Raw genomic sequence first — 19,442 nt, 5'->3', positions numbered from 1 at the left:
TTTGTTCCAGTTCAATGTAGAAAATAGAACCACAGCTCAACTTCATGTTCCCTCCAGAGAATATAAAAATGAACTAGCAAAAAGACATTGTGTCCATAATAAAATTCACAATGTCTGACGGTTCAGAGAGGGGGGGGGACATACGTACGTGTACATGTTTGGTTTACTAATGCATACCCTCCAAAATTTCTCCAATGAAAATAGGGTGCCGCACCACCACCCATTGAGTCTCCACAAAGAATAACCAGTCAAGACATGTTTGAGGTGAAATAAGGCCACAACTTTATTGATTATAGATGTAGAGGTTGACATAGGCATTGGGTATAACCATTGACCTCCAGCCCACCTGATGGAATGATTTCTGGCAGGGTCAACCTGGAAGCAGGGGAGTCCTATGACATACATCAAATAGGAACACCCCTGTGGGATTGCCGCCTTGAGGAGTGCTATGGCCCTAGTTCCTGCCTGGGCTTTGGACAGAAGCAACACCTCCCGGATCTCTTTAATGGGATACCATTCTCTTTGGAAGGGCAAGTGGAGGTTACAACCTCTTCTCCAACCAAACCTAAGGCTTACCCATTGCCTAAACCATCAAAAGTTGTGACGATTGCTATGTGGTAGGCAAACCAACAGGCAAGAGCCAGCTGACCTGGAGGGAAATACAGTGACAAACAATGTCCATTGCAAGGTCAAGAACAAAGCAAGCCTAACACATAGGGAGGGAAGGAGGGAGATCTGGCGACAAACTGAATGTTCAGCCACTGGCGCAGGGCAGGGTCTCTCAACTCATAGGCATGGCTGTGGGGAGCTGCAGAAATGAAATTATGGGGAACCTAGTTGCACAGGTGGAACTCTGCATGAGATTCTCTGGATACAAGCCAATGTCTTGGACTGCAATCTAGGGCAAACATTTCAGTCAAACTTTATAAATCAATTCATACATAGATAAATAAATAAATATGCAGAGGATTGTATCAGTATTGCTGTCCAACCAGCTCAGTAACTAAATATACCTGAATTTAATGACTGCTGAGAGATACATGCTAAAAATGCTACGTAAACCATTACTTTTTGTTTGAATGGTCTAGCATTACCCAGCTGGAAGGGATTTTGAGAGGGGAAGGATAATATAGCAGTGAAAAGGTAATTCACATATCATTTTAATGTTCCAGTACCAGAATGAGGACACTGACTTGCATTTTTTTAATGTAGTCTTTTCCTTAGCACTGAAGCTTTTTTTCTGCCCGCCTGACTAATCCATAAGACTACAATAGCTTCCAGCTCACAGACAGAGTCTGGCGTCAATTGTTACATAAGGACTCAATTAACTGAATTTTGTGGAGCTGGTGCTAATAGGAAATTAGTGATAACAACGGCAGTGTCTGCATCTATCATAGGCAAAGAAGGCTTTCCCACAACCATTTGGTGTCGTATATTTAATGTTTGCCATTTCCCTGACCAGTATATTTCAGCTGATATAGAATCATAGAACTGTAGAGCTGGAAGAGATCCTGAGGGTCATCTAATCTATCCCCTTGCAATACAGGAATCTCAACTAGATCATCCATGACAGATGTCCATCCAGCCTCTGCTTAAAAACCTCCAAGGAAGGAGAGCCCACCACCTTCCGAGGGAGACTGCTCCACTGTTGAACAGCTCTTACCACCAGAAAGTTCTTCCTGGTGTTTAGTTGGAATCTCCTTTCTTTGTAACTCGAAACCATCTGTGCACATGCTTATTTCCTCCTGCACTTTCAGATAAGAAGATTTTGGACTTGATATCCCACCTTTCACTCCCCTTAAGGAGTCTCAAAGCGGCTCACAATCTCCTTTCCCTTCCTCCCCCACAACAAACACTCTGTGAGGTGAGGCTGAGAGACTTCAGAGAAGTGTGACTCGCCCAAGGTCACCCAGCAGCTGCAAGTGGAGGAGCAGGAAATCGAACCCGGTTCACCAGATTACGAGTCATGTCAGTCAGAAAAACATTATGGGAAATCTGTTTTGGACACTATATAATACAGGACAAAATTTGCGCTAGAATAGGGAATTGGGGCATTGCTTGATGCTCCCAAACGCTGATTACTTTCTGTGTGTAGTTATTGGCTCAGTGGTAGCAGGGGGGAAGTTAGAGGTGATGCAATTCTATTTTCAAGAGGAAAAGCACACACAAGCTATTAAAATTTTAACAGACAATAACATTATGAATGTTTTATTATTGTTGTTGTTCTTATTTTGCCACCATTGTGTTAATCCTTGAGCCAGCCTCAGCCAGCCCTTGAGACATCTCCTTGGGGATGTATGAGATCCCTGGCCAGCAAGAGTTTTTCTATTCTCTTGAGTGAAGAAGCAGATCCACCCACTACATAGCAGCAGGCAGCATGGTGGTGCTGCGCTGCTCACCTGACCTCCCTCCTTTTTGTTTTGCTGCTATATAGCAGGATGGCGACAGGCATGGAGCAAGTGAGGTCAGCATGATGCCACATTCTCTTATATTATTTAGTGACAGCCTTTCCCAGAACCCTAATCTGACTGTCCCTGGGTTTTGGGATTTATTCTTGAAGAGTCTGGAGTGGGGAAAACAATCAAAACATCTGGAGAAGGAATGATGCTAAAGCAGCTGCTCCAGGAGAGGAGGCCTTCTGAAACACTACTTATTAATAAAAGTAATCTGGGACCTAGGAAGAAGCAGGAATGTGAAGCAATGAACCTGAAGTAAAGCCTTACTTGCAGAAGCTCACTAGATGTCTGCTAGCACCTTATTCAACCACTTAGTCAGGCATGACATGCACTGAAGATACAAAACATGCCTACTTTGATAACACCCCTTCCCCTGTGTTACAGTGCAGCAGTTTACAGTGGTACCTCGGGTTACATACAGTTCAGGTTACGTATGCTTCAAGTTACATACGCCGCTAACCCAGAAATATTACCTCAGGTTAAGAACTTTGCTTCAGGATGAGAACAGAAATCGTGCTTCAGTGGCGCGGCGGAAGCGGGAGGCCCCATTAGCTAAAGTGGTGCTTCAGGTTAAGAACAGTTTCAGGTTAAGAACAGACCTCTGGAATGAATTACGTACTTAACCTGAGGTACCACTGTATATCAAATCTTCTTAAGCCTAGTTAAAACACTTTCCTGGGCCAATGACTCTATTCCTATGGCAACGTAGGGAAGACACCTCCATCTATCATGCTGATAAATGAGCATGTGATGTGGACGTTCCACATAGAGGCTAGAACCATGCATTTCTCCCGCTTCCTCTTCTGAGGGTGGTTTACATATACAGTGGTACCTCTGGTTACAAATGCTTCGGGTTACGAATTCCGCTAACCTGGAAGTAGCTGCTCCTGGTTGCAAACCTTGCCCCAGGATGTGAATGGAAATCGTGTGCTGGTGGTGCATGCGCAGCGGGAGACCCCATTAGTGAAAGCGCACCTCAGGATAAGAGCGGTTTCAGCTTAAGAACGGACCTTCAGAATGAATTAAGTTCGTAACCAGAGGTACCACTGTGTGTCTATGCAGCCTACACCTTCGCTGTTCTCAAAGACACTCAGTTGTTTGATTACTTGGAAGTGTAGCCAGTCCATAAAAGCAACAATCCTATAGGTCAACCAATTGCTTTCTGATATTTTCATACGGCAACAGGATGAAAGAAAAGGCACACACCAACATCCCCAAGGATTAAATAACAGTAGCAGAGCCCCAAAGACAGCTCTCAGTGTTGTAGCTAAGCTACTGCACACAAGGGAATGTCTCATCAAGGGGAATAATAATATGGATGTATTATATTCACAACTGATACTATATCAAATTTAAATAATTGTACATTTTGTGCATTGCCACAAGAACTCTCCATTCACATAATCAGGCCGGCGGGGGGGGGGGGGGCGGATACACTGACAATCACTATTACATTTTATTGCCTTTTCTGGGTACACACTATCTAATTGCTTTTTTTCCCTTTTCCTTTTTACTATTGCTTATGTAATCAGGAGGGAGAGAAGAGAATTGCAAAACCTTGCAAGCTCATATATATGTGAATTATTATGGATGCTGGGCTGAGATCCTTATTATGAGCCCAATAAATCACAAAATCAAAGAATATGTAAACAAGATTTTTTTATTTAAAAAACCTTCAATAAAATATGTCAATAGCAGGCAGAAAATGCTTCTACTTTCATTGCCTACGAAATATTTTTAAAGGGCTGCTGTTTTTCAAAAGATGAGCTGCAAATATATTCCAATCACTCACCCCTAGTGGGAATCAATAATTCATCCATCTGCATCTTCTTGCACTTTGCTGACAGTCCCTGACTAAATTAATGGCTGCACATGACAGAATGACTCCAGCAGAGTCCCACAGGAGAGAGACTGCATTGCTGCACAAATGGCAAGCTGCTGGTGGCTCAGGTGCTACTGGTCACAGGAAAGGAGAAAATTCATACTTAGCATAAGCAAAAGCATTGAGGAGTACTCTTATAGTTTCTAATACTGCAGAGTCAGACATCTAGTTCAGTATTTGGTCCATTTAGCTCAGTATTGTCTATGCTGACTAGTAGTAATTAAGGATTTAGGGTGCTGTATTACCAAAAATTACCAAAGTCTGCCTCTGCTGGTAGCAGCTAGGGATTGAACCCAGGTCCTTTGGGTGCCTAATATTCAGGATTTCACTTAGACCATGGAATAGCCCTGGTACCTAAAGTTAGTCCTGTAAATAAGGGCGCTCATTGCACTAGACCCATGACAAAGGTGCACTGACGTCTATATCAGTGGTATAATGTTACGCATATTTTGCATTTCCACTACAGTGGTACCTCGGGTTACAGACACTTCAGGTTACAGACTCCGCTAACCCAGAAATAATACCTCAGGTTAAGAACTTTGCATCAGGATGAGAACAGAAATCGTGCGGTGGCAGCAGGAGGCCCCATTAGCTAAAGTGGTACCTCAGGTTTAGAACAGTTTCAGGTTAAGAATGCACCTCCAGAATGAATTAAGTTCTTAACCCAAGGTACCACTGTACTTATGTCCCTAAAAAAAAAGATGATATAGATCCTTGACAGCATTGTATTCCATCTCTTCAGCATTCTTTGAAGAATAAGCAACTCATAACAAGGCTCAAAGGATTTTGTTCTAAATAAAGAGCATTGTAATTAAATTAGCTAGTGAAAGACACAGAATCTGACAGAAGAAAGGTGTATCTAACATGTGCATGAGCAAACTTACTGTCTAGACAAAGAAGCAGATTCTGAGAGGTTTTTTGGTTTCTTTTTTTTAAAGGCTGGGTTTTTTAATTCAGAGAGAGAGAAGAGAAGAAGAAGAAACTCTTCATTTTAAATTTTAATTTCCATCTCTGTGGGATATGATTGATCTCTGAAAATGATTGTGTGTGTAAGGCTATTGATTCAAGGTCAGATTTCAAGATTATTGGTGTGGCTTGAAGTTGTAGACAGGATTTCACTCTGATTTTTAAGAGCTCAGCTTTATTACGAAGATGGGCCTGCATCTCTGGAAACGTGAGGAGGAGGCAGTGTTTTCCAAATTTTAGGCTGACACCCTCTAGTAAATTGTAGCTGCTTTACAGAAGTAGGTTCCTACATCTGTGGTGGTGGAGATAATACATAAGAAGTTCTCCTTTGAGCAATGGCACAACGTATCCTGCCTCAGTCTGGTCCTGGCTCTAGAGTTGATCTCCAGGCTAGATCTCCAGGACAGGGGGCTTGCCAGACGCTAGTGGGTTAAAGTAGCAGTCAGATATTAGGGCAGTTCAGTGTGGGTCGGTGTTAAAGAATGTCCTCACCAAAAAGGGAAATGGAAAAACTTGGCAAAGTGGCTTAGGCATGTCGCTTCCTGTGCAGGAGCTAAAGACCAGGTACTCATGAAGAATTCACTATACAGTTAACTCACAATACAATGGTATACATGTCTATTCAGAAGTAAGTCCCTTTGTGTTTAATAAGGCAGCCTACACTTTGGTTTAGAGTTGGCATTAGAGGAAAAACAGAGTTCTTGTGCCTTCGAGCAGCTTAATGGCAGGGAGAAATTTATCAGGTGAAGACTTTTCTAGTTTAGAAACACACCATGTGTACACCATGACTGTGCCATCTAATTTTGTGTTATGCCATGCCCTGCCCCCATGTCAGCCATTTTGTGACTGGCACCAGGAACACGTTCTCAAAATTCAAAATGTGCCCACTGGTCCAAAAAGGCTGGCGATCCCTGCCACCAGGGAAATTTTAACTGTCTGTTAAGCAGTTCTGGGGCAAGGGAGAAATAATTTTTTTAAAAAAAAAAAGTTTGGGGTGATATGAACTCAGCTTGATGGTTATAGGATAGTTCTAGCCAAAGCAAAACTCTGAAATGCCTTACAGGGGCCTGCAGTGAAACATATATTGGTGCAGTTCTGAGATGTGATTTTGAGTTTTTAAAAATATCCTGATACATAGTAAACAAAACTAAGGTACAGAACTAAGCATCTGCTCTTGAGCAGTTAATAGTAGTCACTGGATTTTTATTTTTATTTTCATCTCTCTCTGGGGCTAACCCAAAAAGGAATAAAACCATTTTTATCTCTCCATGGCAGTGACTTGAAATGTCAATTTGATCTTTTCATTCTTGCAGCTTTCAGCTGTGACATTTCTCCCACAACCAACATTTCCTCCCATTCTTTATTTCCCACTGAAAGAGAATTCCGATGCACAGATATTCTTTTGTGACTATTATTCAACTGTTATCATAAAAAAGATTTTTTCCCTTGGAATTTGCTGTATTTTTACAATTCATAACTCAGAGTTCTTGAAAATGCACCAGAGATTCTTGGAGCCCATCATAGGTTTTTGGAGCTGCTGGGTTCATTAGTAAACTGTGTGCTTTAGAAGAACAATTGTTTCTGTGATAAATCTCCACAGAACCAAAACAATGACCATCTCCCTTTTTAATGCTCTCACTGGAAAGCTACATGAGAATGTAAGAGCCCTCCTAGATCAGATCATCTAATCTAGCATCTTTTTCTGTACAGAGGCCTACCAGAAGCCTGTGGAAACCTAGAAACAGGATAGCAATAGGTCTCTGCCAGTTATACTTCCAGATAACTGGTACTGAGAAGCATATTGTCTCTGAAACCTGAATCTGAATATGTAAATGTAATAGTGGGCACATTATCCTTCTGATACTCTCATATTTCTTGCATTATGTTAACCAATGAGAGAAGGTACTCGCTGCTGTCGAAAATACAATTGTTTGGATCCAGAGTGCCCCTTTCATGAATGGAAAAGCTCTTTCCATTCATAGAAAGGACTAGGGTCCACATAAGAGTCCTGCTGGAAGATTTATTTTCCTTACCCCCTGAGCTAACTCTCACACTTTTCCAGAGGGTTCTCCAACCTTCCAGAGCAGCTTTGCAGGGAGCTGCAGGGGCAAGGAAGACTTGGCCCCAAAAATAAAAATAAAAGCCTCTCCACCGGCAGAAATATCCTATTCTGAAGCTCTGCTCAGGTGAATTCTGGACCCCAACCATTAATTGCTGGCACTTAGAAATGGAAGAAGGTGGTAGATAAAGAATGGAGAATGTCCAGAAGGGACATTTGGCTTGGATCGCATGCTGTGCAGTTTTGCCTAAAGAAGTCCATGTGAGAGAAGATGTTGCTGTATTTGGCTGATCCAGTCTCTGCCATAACCCTTCAGGATTGATTTAGGAGCTGCTCTAGGGTCCAAATGGGATGTGGGTGGCGCTGTGGGTTAAACCACTGAGCCTTGGGCTTGCTGATCAGAAGGTCAGTGGTTCGAATCCCCTCGACGGGTGAGCTCCTGTTGCTCAGTCCCTGCTCCTGCCAACCTAGCAGTTTGAAAGCATGTCAAAGTGCAAGTAGATAAATAGGTACTGCTCCAGCGGGAAGGTAAATGGCATTTTCGTGCACTGCTCTGGTTTGCCAGAAGCGGCTTGGTCATGCTGGCCACATGACCCAGAAGCTGTATGCCGGCTCCCTCGACCAATAAAGCGAGATGAGCGCCACAACCCCAGAGTCATCTGCAACTGGACCTAATGGTTAGGGATCTCTTTACCTAGGGTCCAATAGCTGTGGGCCAACGATATAATGGCAAACCTCGAGCATCCAGGCTGTTCATGTGTGCAGTCAATGCTCATTGCAAAGAGGTAAGAGAAGCTGGTCCATACAAGTCATGCCAGAAGAAATCACACAGGTGCTTCCTTTATATATAAAAGGATAAATAGAGCATTTATTAACACTTTTTGCAGCAACAAAAGTGACACAGTCCACATCTTTTCACAGCAAAAGCTATGGCCACATTTTACATCACTTTGAGGCACAAAGCAAAATATATAATTGGTATTTCTCCCCCTCCGGATCAAAGTATGGTTCACTTTATTTTATTCTTGTTTAATAATAATAAAAAAAGAAGAAGAAGAACAATCCTCAAGTTGTATATTGCAGTAGCAGGGCCTTAAAATACTAGCACAATACAAGGAGCAGATCAAAAAACCCAGAATGGCTTTTTTAAACATACAATGATAGTTGTTTCATTGGAGTTGGGAAATGGATACTTGTAAGAGCAGTAAGTGGTCTGGCATTCTAATGTAGTCCATTGTTGATTGGTCTGGCCTTTTATTTAGTTATTTATTTATTATCCCAACTGTCTGAAGGACCTACAAGCTCAGCAGTCACAGTAACAAAGAGATTAAAAGAGCATGCACTTCATAGTGCATGGCACTTATTGCTTGGTACACTTACATTACAAATCTTGCTGAATAACGCTTTAAAAAATAATAATGCAAGGCCCTGATCCGGAACTCTGTGCTCATGAAGCACATACAGAGCTCCCGCTTTCTCAGGTTTCCCTATTCACTTCAGCAAGGTCAGATCCCTCGGGCACAAAAAGATGCACATGCTCTGAATTGCCCCTCTGGAAAGCCTATGGGAGTTCAATGTGCTCACTGGAGCTCCTGAATTGCACAAGGCTTTCCTATCAAGGCAAAGACCTGCAGCCCGCAGTCCACTGAAGCCAATGGCAAACCTTCCATTGATTGTGATGGATCTGAATTGCACTTGAGCATTGCAAAAGTAGAAGTTACGCTCTTCCTAAGCCCAACCCCAGTTCCACTTTTAACTCACCACGAAGATTGTTGCTCATATTCAGGGTCCATTATAGTTCTATTTATTTGAAAGGCAAATACATTTTTTCTTAAAATTCAGAAATCTTTAAAATAGTACTATTTTCTATAATTATACAGCATCTTCAATAAACTATGACTTTATTTATATAATTGTGGCACAGCATCTGAAAATATGAAAAACTATCCAGGATTAAACAAATAGGTAATTTCTTCTCCCTTTCTTGCATTTATTTCAAAACAGGCTTCAAAAAAAAAATACATCCGATTTGTTCTAGGGCTACTTGTCTGTGGTACATTTTTTCTTTGGATCTGTTTGGGTTATGCTCTCTCTTTCTAATGAGCCTGCAGACAATGAGTACGCCAAATACTCCTTTGCCTTGCTTCAGTTATTTAACATTCTGCACAGTAGACTACATGTGACTTTATACTGGCTGGTACATGTAAGGAAGAACATGACACATACAAAGACTGCATGAGTCTGTAAAGAAGAGAAATAAAACATTTGTGCCTAAACATTCAGTAAAAACAATTCCTTTATCACAGAGTAGCCTGCAGCATATTAATCACAATAAATGTACATTATATAGTAGATTGTTCTACAAAGTCCCAATTCAGTTCTCTCGAAAGGGAACTGGATTGGAGCTTTATTGTATAATCTAAAACAGAAGCCTTATTCTCTAAGAAATCCATGTCTTAGATCAACCATACATTTCCTACATCGTACCAAGTAAACATGTGGTTAAATTCACACAATCAATTTTATGATCTCTTTCAAGACAGTGTAACAAATATGTAAGTGCATTTTTTAAAAAATCAAGTAGTTTTGGCTTTCTAAACAGAAGAGTTGATGTACCGACTTGGTTGGTAGTTGTGCTTTAATCCTTAGCTATGAGCTTAACACTCATTTTACTGCAAGTACCTAGTTTCCTTTGTAGTTTTGACCAGATAACCCTTAAAACTCTAGTGAATGGAGACACCCAAATGGAACTGGTGAGATGTCACAAACTCATACAGATTGCACTTAAATGGGTTTTTGTTTTTTTCATTTTTACAGTAAGACCTTCTTGCCTGATATGTGTTTACATTATACCACATTTTGTGTGTGTGCAAACAATCACAATGAATAAATCACGAACACTACAAAATATATCCAACATAGGTCTGTTATGAATAATCTTCTCTTTCCTTATAGCTATATGAGTCTTGTGCTTCTTCTTGTACAAATTCTTCTTTCTTCTCCCAACCATTTGGCCAGCCGCCATTGACCTGGGCCAATTGGGTCGTAGCACCGTAAGATTTAGTGGTACCGTAATTTACATAATTCTGAGTAATGTCCCCCGTTTCTTCATCAAGTTCATCTTCATGAATGAAGCCACATTTTTCTTCACTTGTCTGTTCTGGGTCTGCCCATGGTTGTTTCTCTCCTGAAGCAAATATGCCATAGAAAATGACTCCCCCGTAATGCACCAAAGCAGCAATAAGGAAGACATACTGCCACTCCTCGCGTGTCTGTGAGGAAGAAGATTGGAGTGTCAGAATAGCTGTGTGTGGCTCTTCTGGTCCTGAATTAGTCTTTATTGAAATCATGGGTGGTTGATACAAATCCTGCAGCAAAGGGGGCTCATCTTTGGCCCTCCAGATGTTGCTAGAGGCTTATAAGAGGTTGCAGTCCTACAACATCTGGAGGGTCACAGGTCAGCTACTCCTGCCCTATGGGGTGGCTTCAGTTGCATAGGTAGTTAAAGCAGCATATGCATGGTATGTAGAGAATATCTGCTGTATACTGCTCTGCTTACAACTCATGAACATCTGAAGCCATATTATACTGTGTGATTCCTGAGTCTGACTGCCAATTGCTTTCCAAAATCTCAAGGATTCAGCCATGCCCAGACCTGGAACCTGAGGAACATCAGAGGGAAGAGCAGCAGATCTCCATAGCGTCAGCAACCCAAGACACCAAAGGATCCAGAGATTGGGACATGCCAGATACTCTACAACTGAGCCTCAGCCATTCACCATATACAATCCCAATGATAAGGAACCTGCAGCCCTCCGGATGTTATTGGACACCATCTCCCATCAGTCCTAGCCACCATAGCCAATAGTCACTGGTGATGGAAACTGGAGTCCAACAACATGTGGAGGACCCCAGGTTGGTGAAGGCAGTTGTAGGAGCATCAATTTATGTAATTATGTCCCACATGCTCCCAACAGGATTGTGAATCTACAGCCCATTGCATGCTCCTATAACACTAGATTCAATCTTCCTGAAATGTGAGACTTTCACAGAAGGTACAGCACACAGTTTGGGTGAGTTTTCACTTTCAGCTATGTTGTGGAAAGGTTAGCCAATCAATGTTACACTGTTTCCCATGATTTTTCCAGGATCGGCTCACTTTACCATTGTGAGATGAGGAAACTACTATGAATTGACTTTTTGGTGCAACAGAATGACAATATAGTCTTATGAGACTGTTCCTTCTTTCCTCGATGGTTCAGGCAGAGATAACAAAAACTATTTTGGAAACTTACTTTGTTCTTTGTCATTGCTCCAACAATTATAGGACACACCATTCCAGACAATGTCCCAACTCCATTTGAAATCCCCATTAAGATACTGGCATATCTTGGTGCGATATCTAAGTGGTTAACATTGAATCCTGTAAAATGAAGGCCAAAGGGGGGAAAAAACTCTCATCAACAGAGAAGGCACTGCACTGAATAAGGTTTTGCTTATATTTATCCATTATTGAAAACCTTACCATATTCACAGGAAACCTTGCATAATGATTTTAGATCCCATTTTTGTTCATTGTTATTTAATGTATTCTGTTGGGAGAGAAATTCGCTTACCAGATATAGCAAATCCACTGAAGCCCACAGCAAGCACTAAGAAGGAAATGGCCACACCTTTACTATGCGAATAACCAACTACCAAGAGAAGAGTTGCTTCCATTCCAAAACCTTGGGAAATTAAAAGAAAAAAGTCATTGATGCTACACATTGTATTGAGGAATCTAGGAAGCAGGCTGGTGGACAGACAAGATTTCAGTGTGCTTCTTCTTAACTGTAAGCTTTAAGCTGGAATGTTTCCATATTCTACTACTATGAAACATTTGACAAATATCTACTTAGTTCTACTTAGCTGATGGTAGTCTCTGAGAGCTTGTAAACAGGGGGTTTGTGAGAGCATTTAGCAGGGGAGATAAACAGTTATACGACCTTCTGTAGATATCTAACATCAGCCCTGTAATGGGAATCTTTTAACGTCTGACGTTTTGTTGTGTTTTTCTTCTATTCTGTTGGAAGCCACCTAGAATGGCTGGTGAGGTACAGTCAGATGGTGAGGTACAAGTAATTTATTAGTAGTAGTAGTAGTAGTAGTAGTTTTAGGGGGAGGACTGGAGTGCTGTCTCAGGGTGTACTTAGGACCAACAGACATAGACTGTGAGAAAGCTGCTGCAGTGACCTACAGCACCTGGTTGTCTTCCTGCCTGAGAATGTGCAAAACTACACCTGCAGCAAGTGCAAGTTGGTTGCCTTGCTGGAAGAGAAGGTACAGCAACTCAAGACCCACCTATCCAGACTTAGAGCTATTGGCAAGATGAGGAATTTCTCAGTATAGCAGAGTGGACTGTCCTGGAACAGTGATGTGAGGGGAGGTGCCCCCTACCCCATAAAAAGGATTATTTAAAATAGCTGCTTGCATGACCCACTATGGAGGCTAATAACACAATAGAATTCAGAACAGAAACTACTAATTGCACATTTATTCAAAATCCAATTAAAACTACTTAGTTTAATTAATTCAACAAAATTGATAAACTCAATTCAGCGATACCAACTTTTCAATGTCTAATACTCATTTACACCTCCAGCCCTTCCTGTCTCAAAGCATCCCCTCACACACCACCCCAGAGGGCAATACCACCCACTTTGAAAATCACTGATCTACAGAACTACATAAAGGTAAAGGTAAAGGTACCCCTGCCCATACGGGCCAGTCTTGCCAGACTCTAGGGTTGTGCGCTCATCTCACTCTATAGGCCGGGAGCCAGTGCTGTCCGCAGACACTTCCGGGTCACGTGGCCAGCGTGACATCGCTGCTCTGGCAAGCCAGGGCAGCACACGGAACACCGTTTACCTTCCCGCTAGAAAGCGGTCCCTATTTATCTACTTGCACCCGAAGGTGCTTTCAAACTGCTAGGTTGGCAGGCGCTGGGACCGAACGACAGGAGCGCACCCCGCCGCAGGGATTCGAACCGCCAACCTTTCGATCGGCAAGTCCTAGGTGCTGAGGCTTTAACCCACAGCGCCACCTGCGTCCCTACATAGCTCAGAGCTAATTCATAAAATCCTTCTGTCAGTTTTCTTTGCGTGGTGTAGAAACAGGTGCACACCTCCCCTCCAGCATTCAAAGAGATGGACAGTGTATGACACGAGTCCGCATAACAATATATGCATACAGGCCAGAAAGGGGCTTTTTTCAGGGACTCACAGGAACTGAGGTCCAGTACCTCTCAGGTGGGCAGCATTGCCATTCTAAGAGAAAGAGGGAGGTGTTCATAGTGAATTTCGGCACCTCTTTTTCTAGAAATATAGCACTGGGCCAGACTGATGCAAACTTATTTCATCATCATCATCATCATCATCATCATCATCATAATTTATCATTTCTACCCCCCCCCCCCAAATCTGGCTGGGTTTCCCCAGCCACTCTGGGCGGCTTCCAACAAAAGATTAAAAATACATTAAAACATCATTCATTAAAAATTTCCCTAACCAGGACTGCCTTCAGATGTCTTCTAAATGTCATATAGTTGTTTATTTCTTTGACATCTGATGGGAGGGCATTCCACAGGGAGGGGGGGCACCACTACTGAGAAGGCCCTCTGCCTGGTTCCCTGTAACTTCGCTTCTCACAGTGAGGGAACTGCCAGAAGGCCCTCGGAGCTGGACCTCAGTGTCTGGGCTGCATGATGGGGGGGGGGGAGAGACGCTCCTTCAGGTATACTGGACCGAGGCCGTTTAGGGCCTTAAAGCTCAGCACCAACACTTTGAATTGTGCTCAGAAACGTACTGGGAGCCAATGTAGGCCTTTCAGGACTGGTGTTATGTGGTCCTCTGCACTTAGGAAGTGTGAGGTCTGCCTTATGTGCCTCATGAAGGGGAGTGCATGTGTCTGTTCTGTTGTATGATCATACATGAACCAGCACATTATAAACATTTTAATAATGTAGCTTTAATCATGTAACTGTAATGAAAGCTTTAGTGTGACTGTGAAAGTGTTGCCAACTGGGTATTTTTCACTATACTGTGCTCAAAGCTTTTTAATAAGGTGTAATGACTTACCTCCACAGTTCATTATCTTCCTGACAGTAGTGGTTGAAAGAATTTGTCTGCTTCTCAGAAAGTCTGCAATTTGTCCCCCAATAGGCACAATAATAGTCATCACTAAATGTGGCACAGCGGATAACATCCCCACCTAAGGTTAGAATAACAAGCAGAGTTCTAATCAAATGTATTGATTGGGCATTATGTGGGAGGAAAAAATCAGCAGCATTTCTCTGTAAGCACAAGAAAACTTTTAAAGAGAATATCTCTTTGAAGAAGAATGTCACCAGCATGAGGGGTGGGGGGAGGCATTTGGATTTCTGAGTCAAGGAGTTAAATCTGCAAACAGCCCATAAATAACTTTTATTTCCTGCTGTAAATATCTTAATGACAGTGAATAGAGAGAATATATTAGCCTCTTTGAGCTTCCTATAGCAGCTAAAGTTGGGAACTAGAATTCACCCGTTCTGAATTTTGCTACCACCAGAACTGTGTACTTAACTTTTGCTAAGATCTTAGTCCTTTCATGAGCACCTGAAGATCAGTTAACTTGAACATTCCAACATGTAGTGATTACAGCATAAATCTGAGTTTGTGCTGATTTCTGCAATCATGCCTAACCAAACTGCTACCAGCTGAATTCAGCCAGAATTCAATATCTGAGATACTGCCACGAGAAAAGACAGAACAATGTGAAATGGTGGTGTTGGGTTTCTTGAAAAGGAGGCTTGGATGAAGGCAAATGGAGGGGGGAGCTCTCTGCAGCTAGTTTCACCCCTTCCCCATTTTACAATGTAAGTTTGCAAAAGAGGGAGAAGTAAAACCAGCTGCAGGAAGGCTAGAACATCAGGAAGCCCAGATACAGACATTTGGATTTGGCCAGGTCTTTGTGAGTTTTCAGAGAACTCTTGGGGAAAGCCCAAGCTTTCCGAAGAATTCTCAGGAGGAGGGTAAATATTTGGGTCCATTCCAAGTTGAGATGCAGCTGGTCCATCCATCTGTACCACAGGTGTGAATGGAAAAGCAGCCCTTTCTGAGTGCTGAAACAATGTGTCTGATGTTGAGAGAATGTGGCTCTGTTCTTGGGTTTAAATTGGATTTGTCAGCATTCATGGACATTTCCTGTGTCACTAACAGGATGATATCCAGACGCTTAAAATGCTGAATTAATACAAGACAGTCTGTTGACAGAGTTGTTGGAATGCTAGAATTCCATCTCTGGAAACCAAAATAGATATCTCAATGCGATATTATTTTTATTGTTGATATCCACCTCTTCCATGCAGTTTTCTTTCCATCACCAGGGAAGATGTCAGCAGAAGATGAGAAACAGATCACCCTTACCAGAAGGAAGATGTGATTATAGCATGTGGACAGGCAGATACTGCAGGCTCTATGCTCATATTTCTTCTAGATGTGGAATGCACTAGAACTCAAACTATGCTATGCTACAGCAACAGCAACTATTTTTTATTTATCTTCTAGTTTTTGTCTATTAGTAAACAAAATAAACCAAATATAAAGAGTATAAAGAAATACTGTTGCATCAGACTGAAAGCAGCATAAGGGAGGACATGTCACTGAACTTGTGATTCTAGAACATTAGAAAAAAATATGCCCCCCCCCTTTCCCGGAAATAGCAATTGTTTTGATAAGGGCTTTCTAGAGGTCATATTATGAGCATGTGCCTCTTTAACAGATTCTAAGCATTTAATCCTTCCTATAATGAATGTGATATGCATAGTGTGCTGCTATCTTCACTTGAGTTTGTTCATGGTACGTGCATACCATATTGGCCTGAATATAAGCTGCACCTGAATATAAGCCACACCTTTAAAATTGGAGGGGGCAAAGAAAAAATATATAAAAAATACCTGAATATAAGCCGATAGCCTTTCCCCGTCATTGCTCTCTCCCATCCCAGTCTTGGGGGAGAGGACAGGGACTATGTGCAGAGCGGGCACCGCTGTGCCACGCTCCTGGCACTGTTTGCCCTGCACTCCTGGCTGCATACCGTAAGGTCATGAATATAAGTCGCACTTTAAGTTTTCACAGTTGGAATTTGCGGGGAAAGTGAGGCTTATATTCAGGCCCATACAGTATGTGAAGGTGAAATTGGAGTTATTTGCTCGTTGCTTTGAACAATTAAAAGAACGTGGCGTTTTGCTCAACAGATCATCTTAAGGCATTTCTAACCATTTCTCGTCTTTGGGGCACACACATAGGCAGCACTGAGAATCTTATATTTTAAGCTAAATTAGGAAAACACATATTCAGAGTTACGAGGGGCTATCTTTGGGGGTGGGGATAAGGAACATTTTTGTTCTGCAAAGCAGCATTTAGGCTGTATGATCTCCATTCATTCTGGTACCACTTTGAAAGGTATTCCATAGACTCCACTGAAGCTGGGTAAGAAAGTGTCTCCCTGTTAATTCACAAACAACTTCCACCTTCACCAGGCAGCTGGGAGCTGGAAACACCCCTGTATGAAGTTATACAACCAATCAATAATAATACCATACCTTGCTTATTTCAAATCCAAACACCTCTTCAAAGTAAGCAGGCTGACTAATGAGCAGCAGGTAAAAAGTCCAGCTTCTACAGAAGTTTGCAACAATGATTGCATAGACAGGCATAGAAGTAAAAAATTTTCTCCATGGAGTCTTGTATTTCTGGGGGGGAAAGCAGGGTATTTTCATGGATGTAATCTCACATTTTGAGTCTGCTAACTGGTCTGACTATGCACACACGCACATTTGTGTTGCTACACAGTACTTGCTCATGTAAAAACAAGCAGGAAGTCCATACATATTTGGAAGATTAGCAGAGATTAGCAGCAGGAACACAGAGTCATGCATAAATGCTTAAAATCCATATCTCAAATATGTTCAAAAATCCTTGTTCTTTTTTTATTTCACTTGTTGTGATAATAAAATAACATTCTGGATTGCAGAGTTTTATTATTACTGCACTGACATTCCTCTCTCATACTGAGCAGTGTGGGGTTCCCAAATACCATGTTTAATTCCACCCCTTTCAACGTGAAAATGGACTAAGAAAATGGGCATCACTCCAGAGCTGCATCTGTGTGTGTTGGCTACAACATTCGTTTAAAATTCAACACCAGCCTAAGCTAGAAGCACATTATCTCCGAATGTCAGGGTAGAAATATACATGATAGCAGAGCCCTTACTTCCATTGCTCCTAAAAGATTGGCACTCTCTCCAATACTCTCTTCTATGTATCTGCGCTCTTCATCTGTAATTGTGGGATGCTTTGCAGGGCTCTCGTATGAGACCAAAAGCCAAAACATGTACCAGACCATGCCAAAACTACCTGCATAACATATAAAGGGGAAAAATGAATGTAAATAATAGCATTCTGAACAATATCACCCAAGCAGCAAAAATGTACCTGCCTGCAATTTGGCAGTCTATTTAGCTCTATATCTTTATGTATATATTTATATATATTTGAGTTCTGGCTCCTTAATTAGATTGACAACATAATTAGGTTCTCTTGGAAGAGTCACAAAAGATGTTTCTATAATTGTCCACAGGAGCATGCAGTGCCCAGCAGATTCACAATCCTGCTTGGATCATGTGAGAGCATCATTGCATAAACTGATTCGCTTCTGCCTGACTCTGATAGTCTGAAAAGGCCTGCCTAGAGGCCCTCCATCCCATCCCTACAGGCAGCTGGGCTGTGAATGGGGAGATGAGAGTATCTAGGCCATGGTAGATTCTACAGAAACGCATGTTCTGAAAGACACTGGAACATTTTGCTGTCCTCGTTCTATTTGGCTACAAAAGAAGCATTCCCTCTATTGTAACCTTAAAGGGTTTTACTATACTAAAAATATTCACCCTGTCTCTGCAGAGTTGTGGCACTCTGTCTGACACAATCACACAGTTTTGTGCTAATTTCTCCTCAGAGCAAGATTCAAACAGGTGCACTTGGCATCTTCTTCCAGTGACAACTCCCAGACAACATGCTGGGGTTTTATTCTGTGCCATTGAAGAGGTGGTATGCAAAATGAGCAGTGTTAATTAGTGCAGTGTGAATAGCCTACATTTCCCCCCTATTATTAACTGCAGTGTACATTTTTTTAAAAACAACATCTTTTAAAAAAGAATTAAAATAGAGCTATGAAGCATATTGACTGCTGTCTCCAAAACCCATCTACAGAGCGACCATTTTCTTTGGATATTGAAGCAAGGCAACTCAGTTCTTAAGTTTGTAAACATTTTTGGAAGCCCCTCATTTTAAAGCTACTCTGCAGATTTTCACCAAACCAATAAAGCCGTCTCGTAAAATATCAGCCTGCCTCTGAATAACAACTGCTACAGCAAGAGAAGAGCTATTTCCCTCATGTCCTGCTTCTGCACCTTATTTCTAGAGGTGTCTCCCATACCTTCTCATGTGTGAAGCAGAAACCATCAGCTGCTTCAGATGTCTTGTAAAGACTTATCTTTCTGGCCAGCCTTTCCCTGATCCATAAGACTGGAGCCTGTTTTATGTGTCTGAATTCTTGTTTTATTTGTTTGTATATGCTTTTATATTACCTTCTGCATTTCTGTTTAAATGACATTGTTTGTTTTCTGTATTGTACATCACTTTAATATTTTTTAAAATATTAAATAGCTTATTAAGGTAAAGGTAAAGGGCCCCTGACAGTTAAGTCCATTCGCAGACGACTCTGAGATTGCGGCACTCATCTCGCTTTACAGGCCGAGGGAGCCGGCGTTTGTCCGTAGACAGTTTTTCCGGGTCATGTGGCCAGCATGACTAAGCTGCTTCTGGCGCAACGGAACACGAGCAGCGCACAGAAACATTGTTTACCTTCCTGCCTATTTATCTGCTTGCACCTTTTGGCGTGCTTTCGATCTACTAGGTTGGCAGGAGCTGGGACCAAGCAACAGGAGCTCACCCCATCACGGGGATTCGAACCACCGACCTTCTGATCAGCAGTCCGAAGAGGC

General features: G+C 41.9%; 1 protein-coding gene across 1 annotated transcript in view; it reads right to left on the bottom strand.

Moving 5' to 3' along the window:
- Positions 1-8,211: 8,211 nt before the first annotated feature.
- Positions 8,212-19,442, bottom strand: part of SLC17A6 (solute carrier family 17 member 6) — a 46,025-nt gene continuing 34,794 nt past the window's right edge. Inside the window, exons 7-12 of the mRNA XM_028729174.2 lie at positions 17,654-17,796; positions 16,983-17,132; positions 14,479-14,611; positions 11,980-12,090; positions 11,659-11,786; positions 8,212-10,635 (exon numbers count right to left, since the gene is read on the bottom strand). Coding sequence (XP_028585007.2) covers positions 10,291-10,635; positions 11,659-11,786; positions 11,980-12,090; positions 14,479-14,611; positions 16,983-17,132; positions 17,654-17,796 — 1,010 coding nt within the window. The 3' untranslated portion in view covers positions 8,212-10,290. The remainder of the gene's footprint in view (positions 10,636-11,658; positions 11,787-11,979; positions 12,091-14,478; positions 14,612-16,982; positions 17,133-17,653; positions 17,797-19,442) is intronic.

This window comes from Podarcis muralis, chromosome 1, assembly GCF_964188315.1.
Source record: "Podarcis muralis chromosome 1, rPodMur119.hap1.1, whole genome shotgun sequence".
In the NCBI taxonomy this organism is placed as follows: domain Eukaryota; kingdom Metazoa; phylum Chordata; class Lepidosauria; order Squamata; family Lacertidae; genus Podarcis; species Podarcis muralis.
The sequence above is the reverse complement of the archived record's forward strand: the minus strand, read 5'-3'. Positions and strand labels throughout refer to the sequence as shown.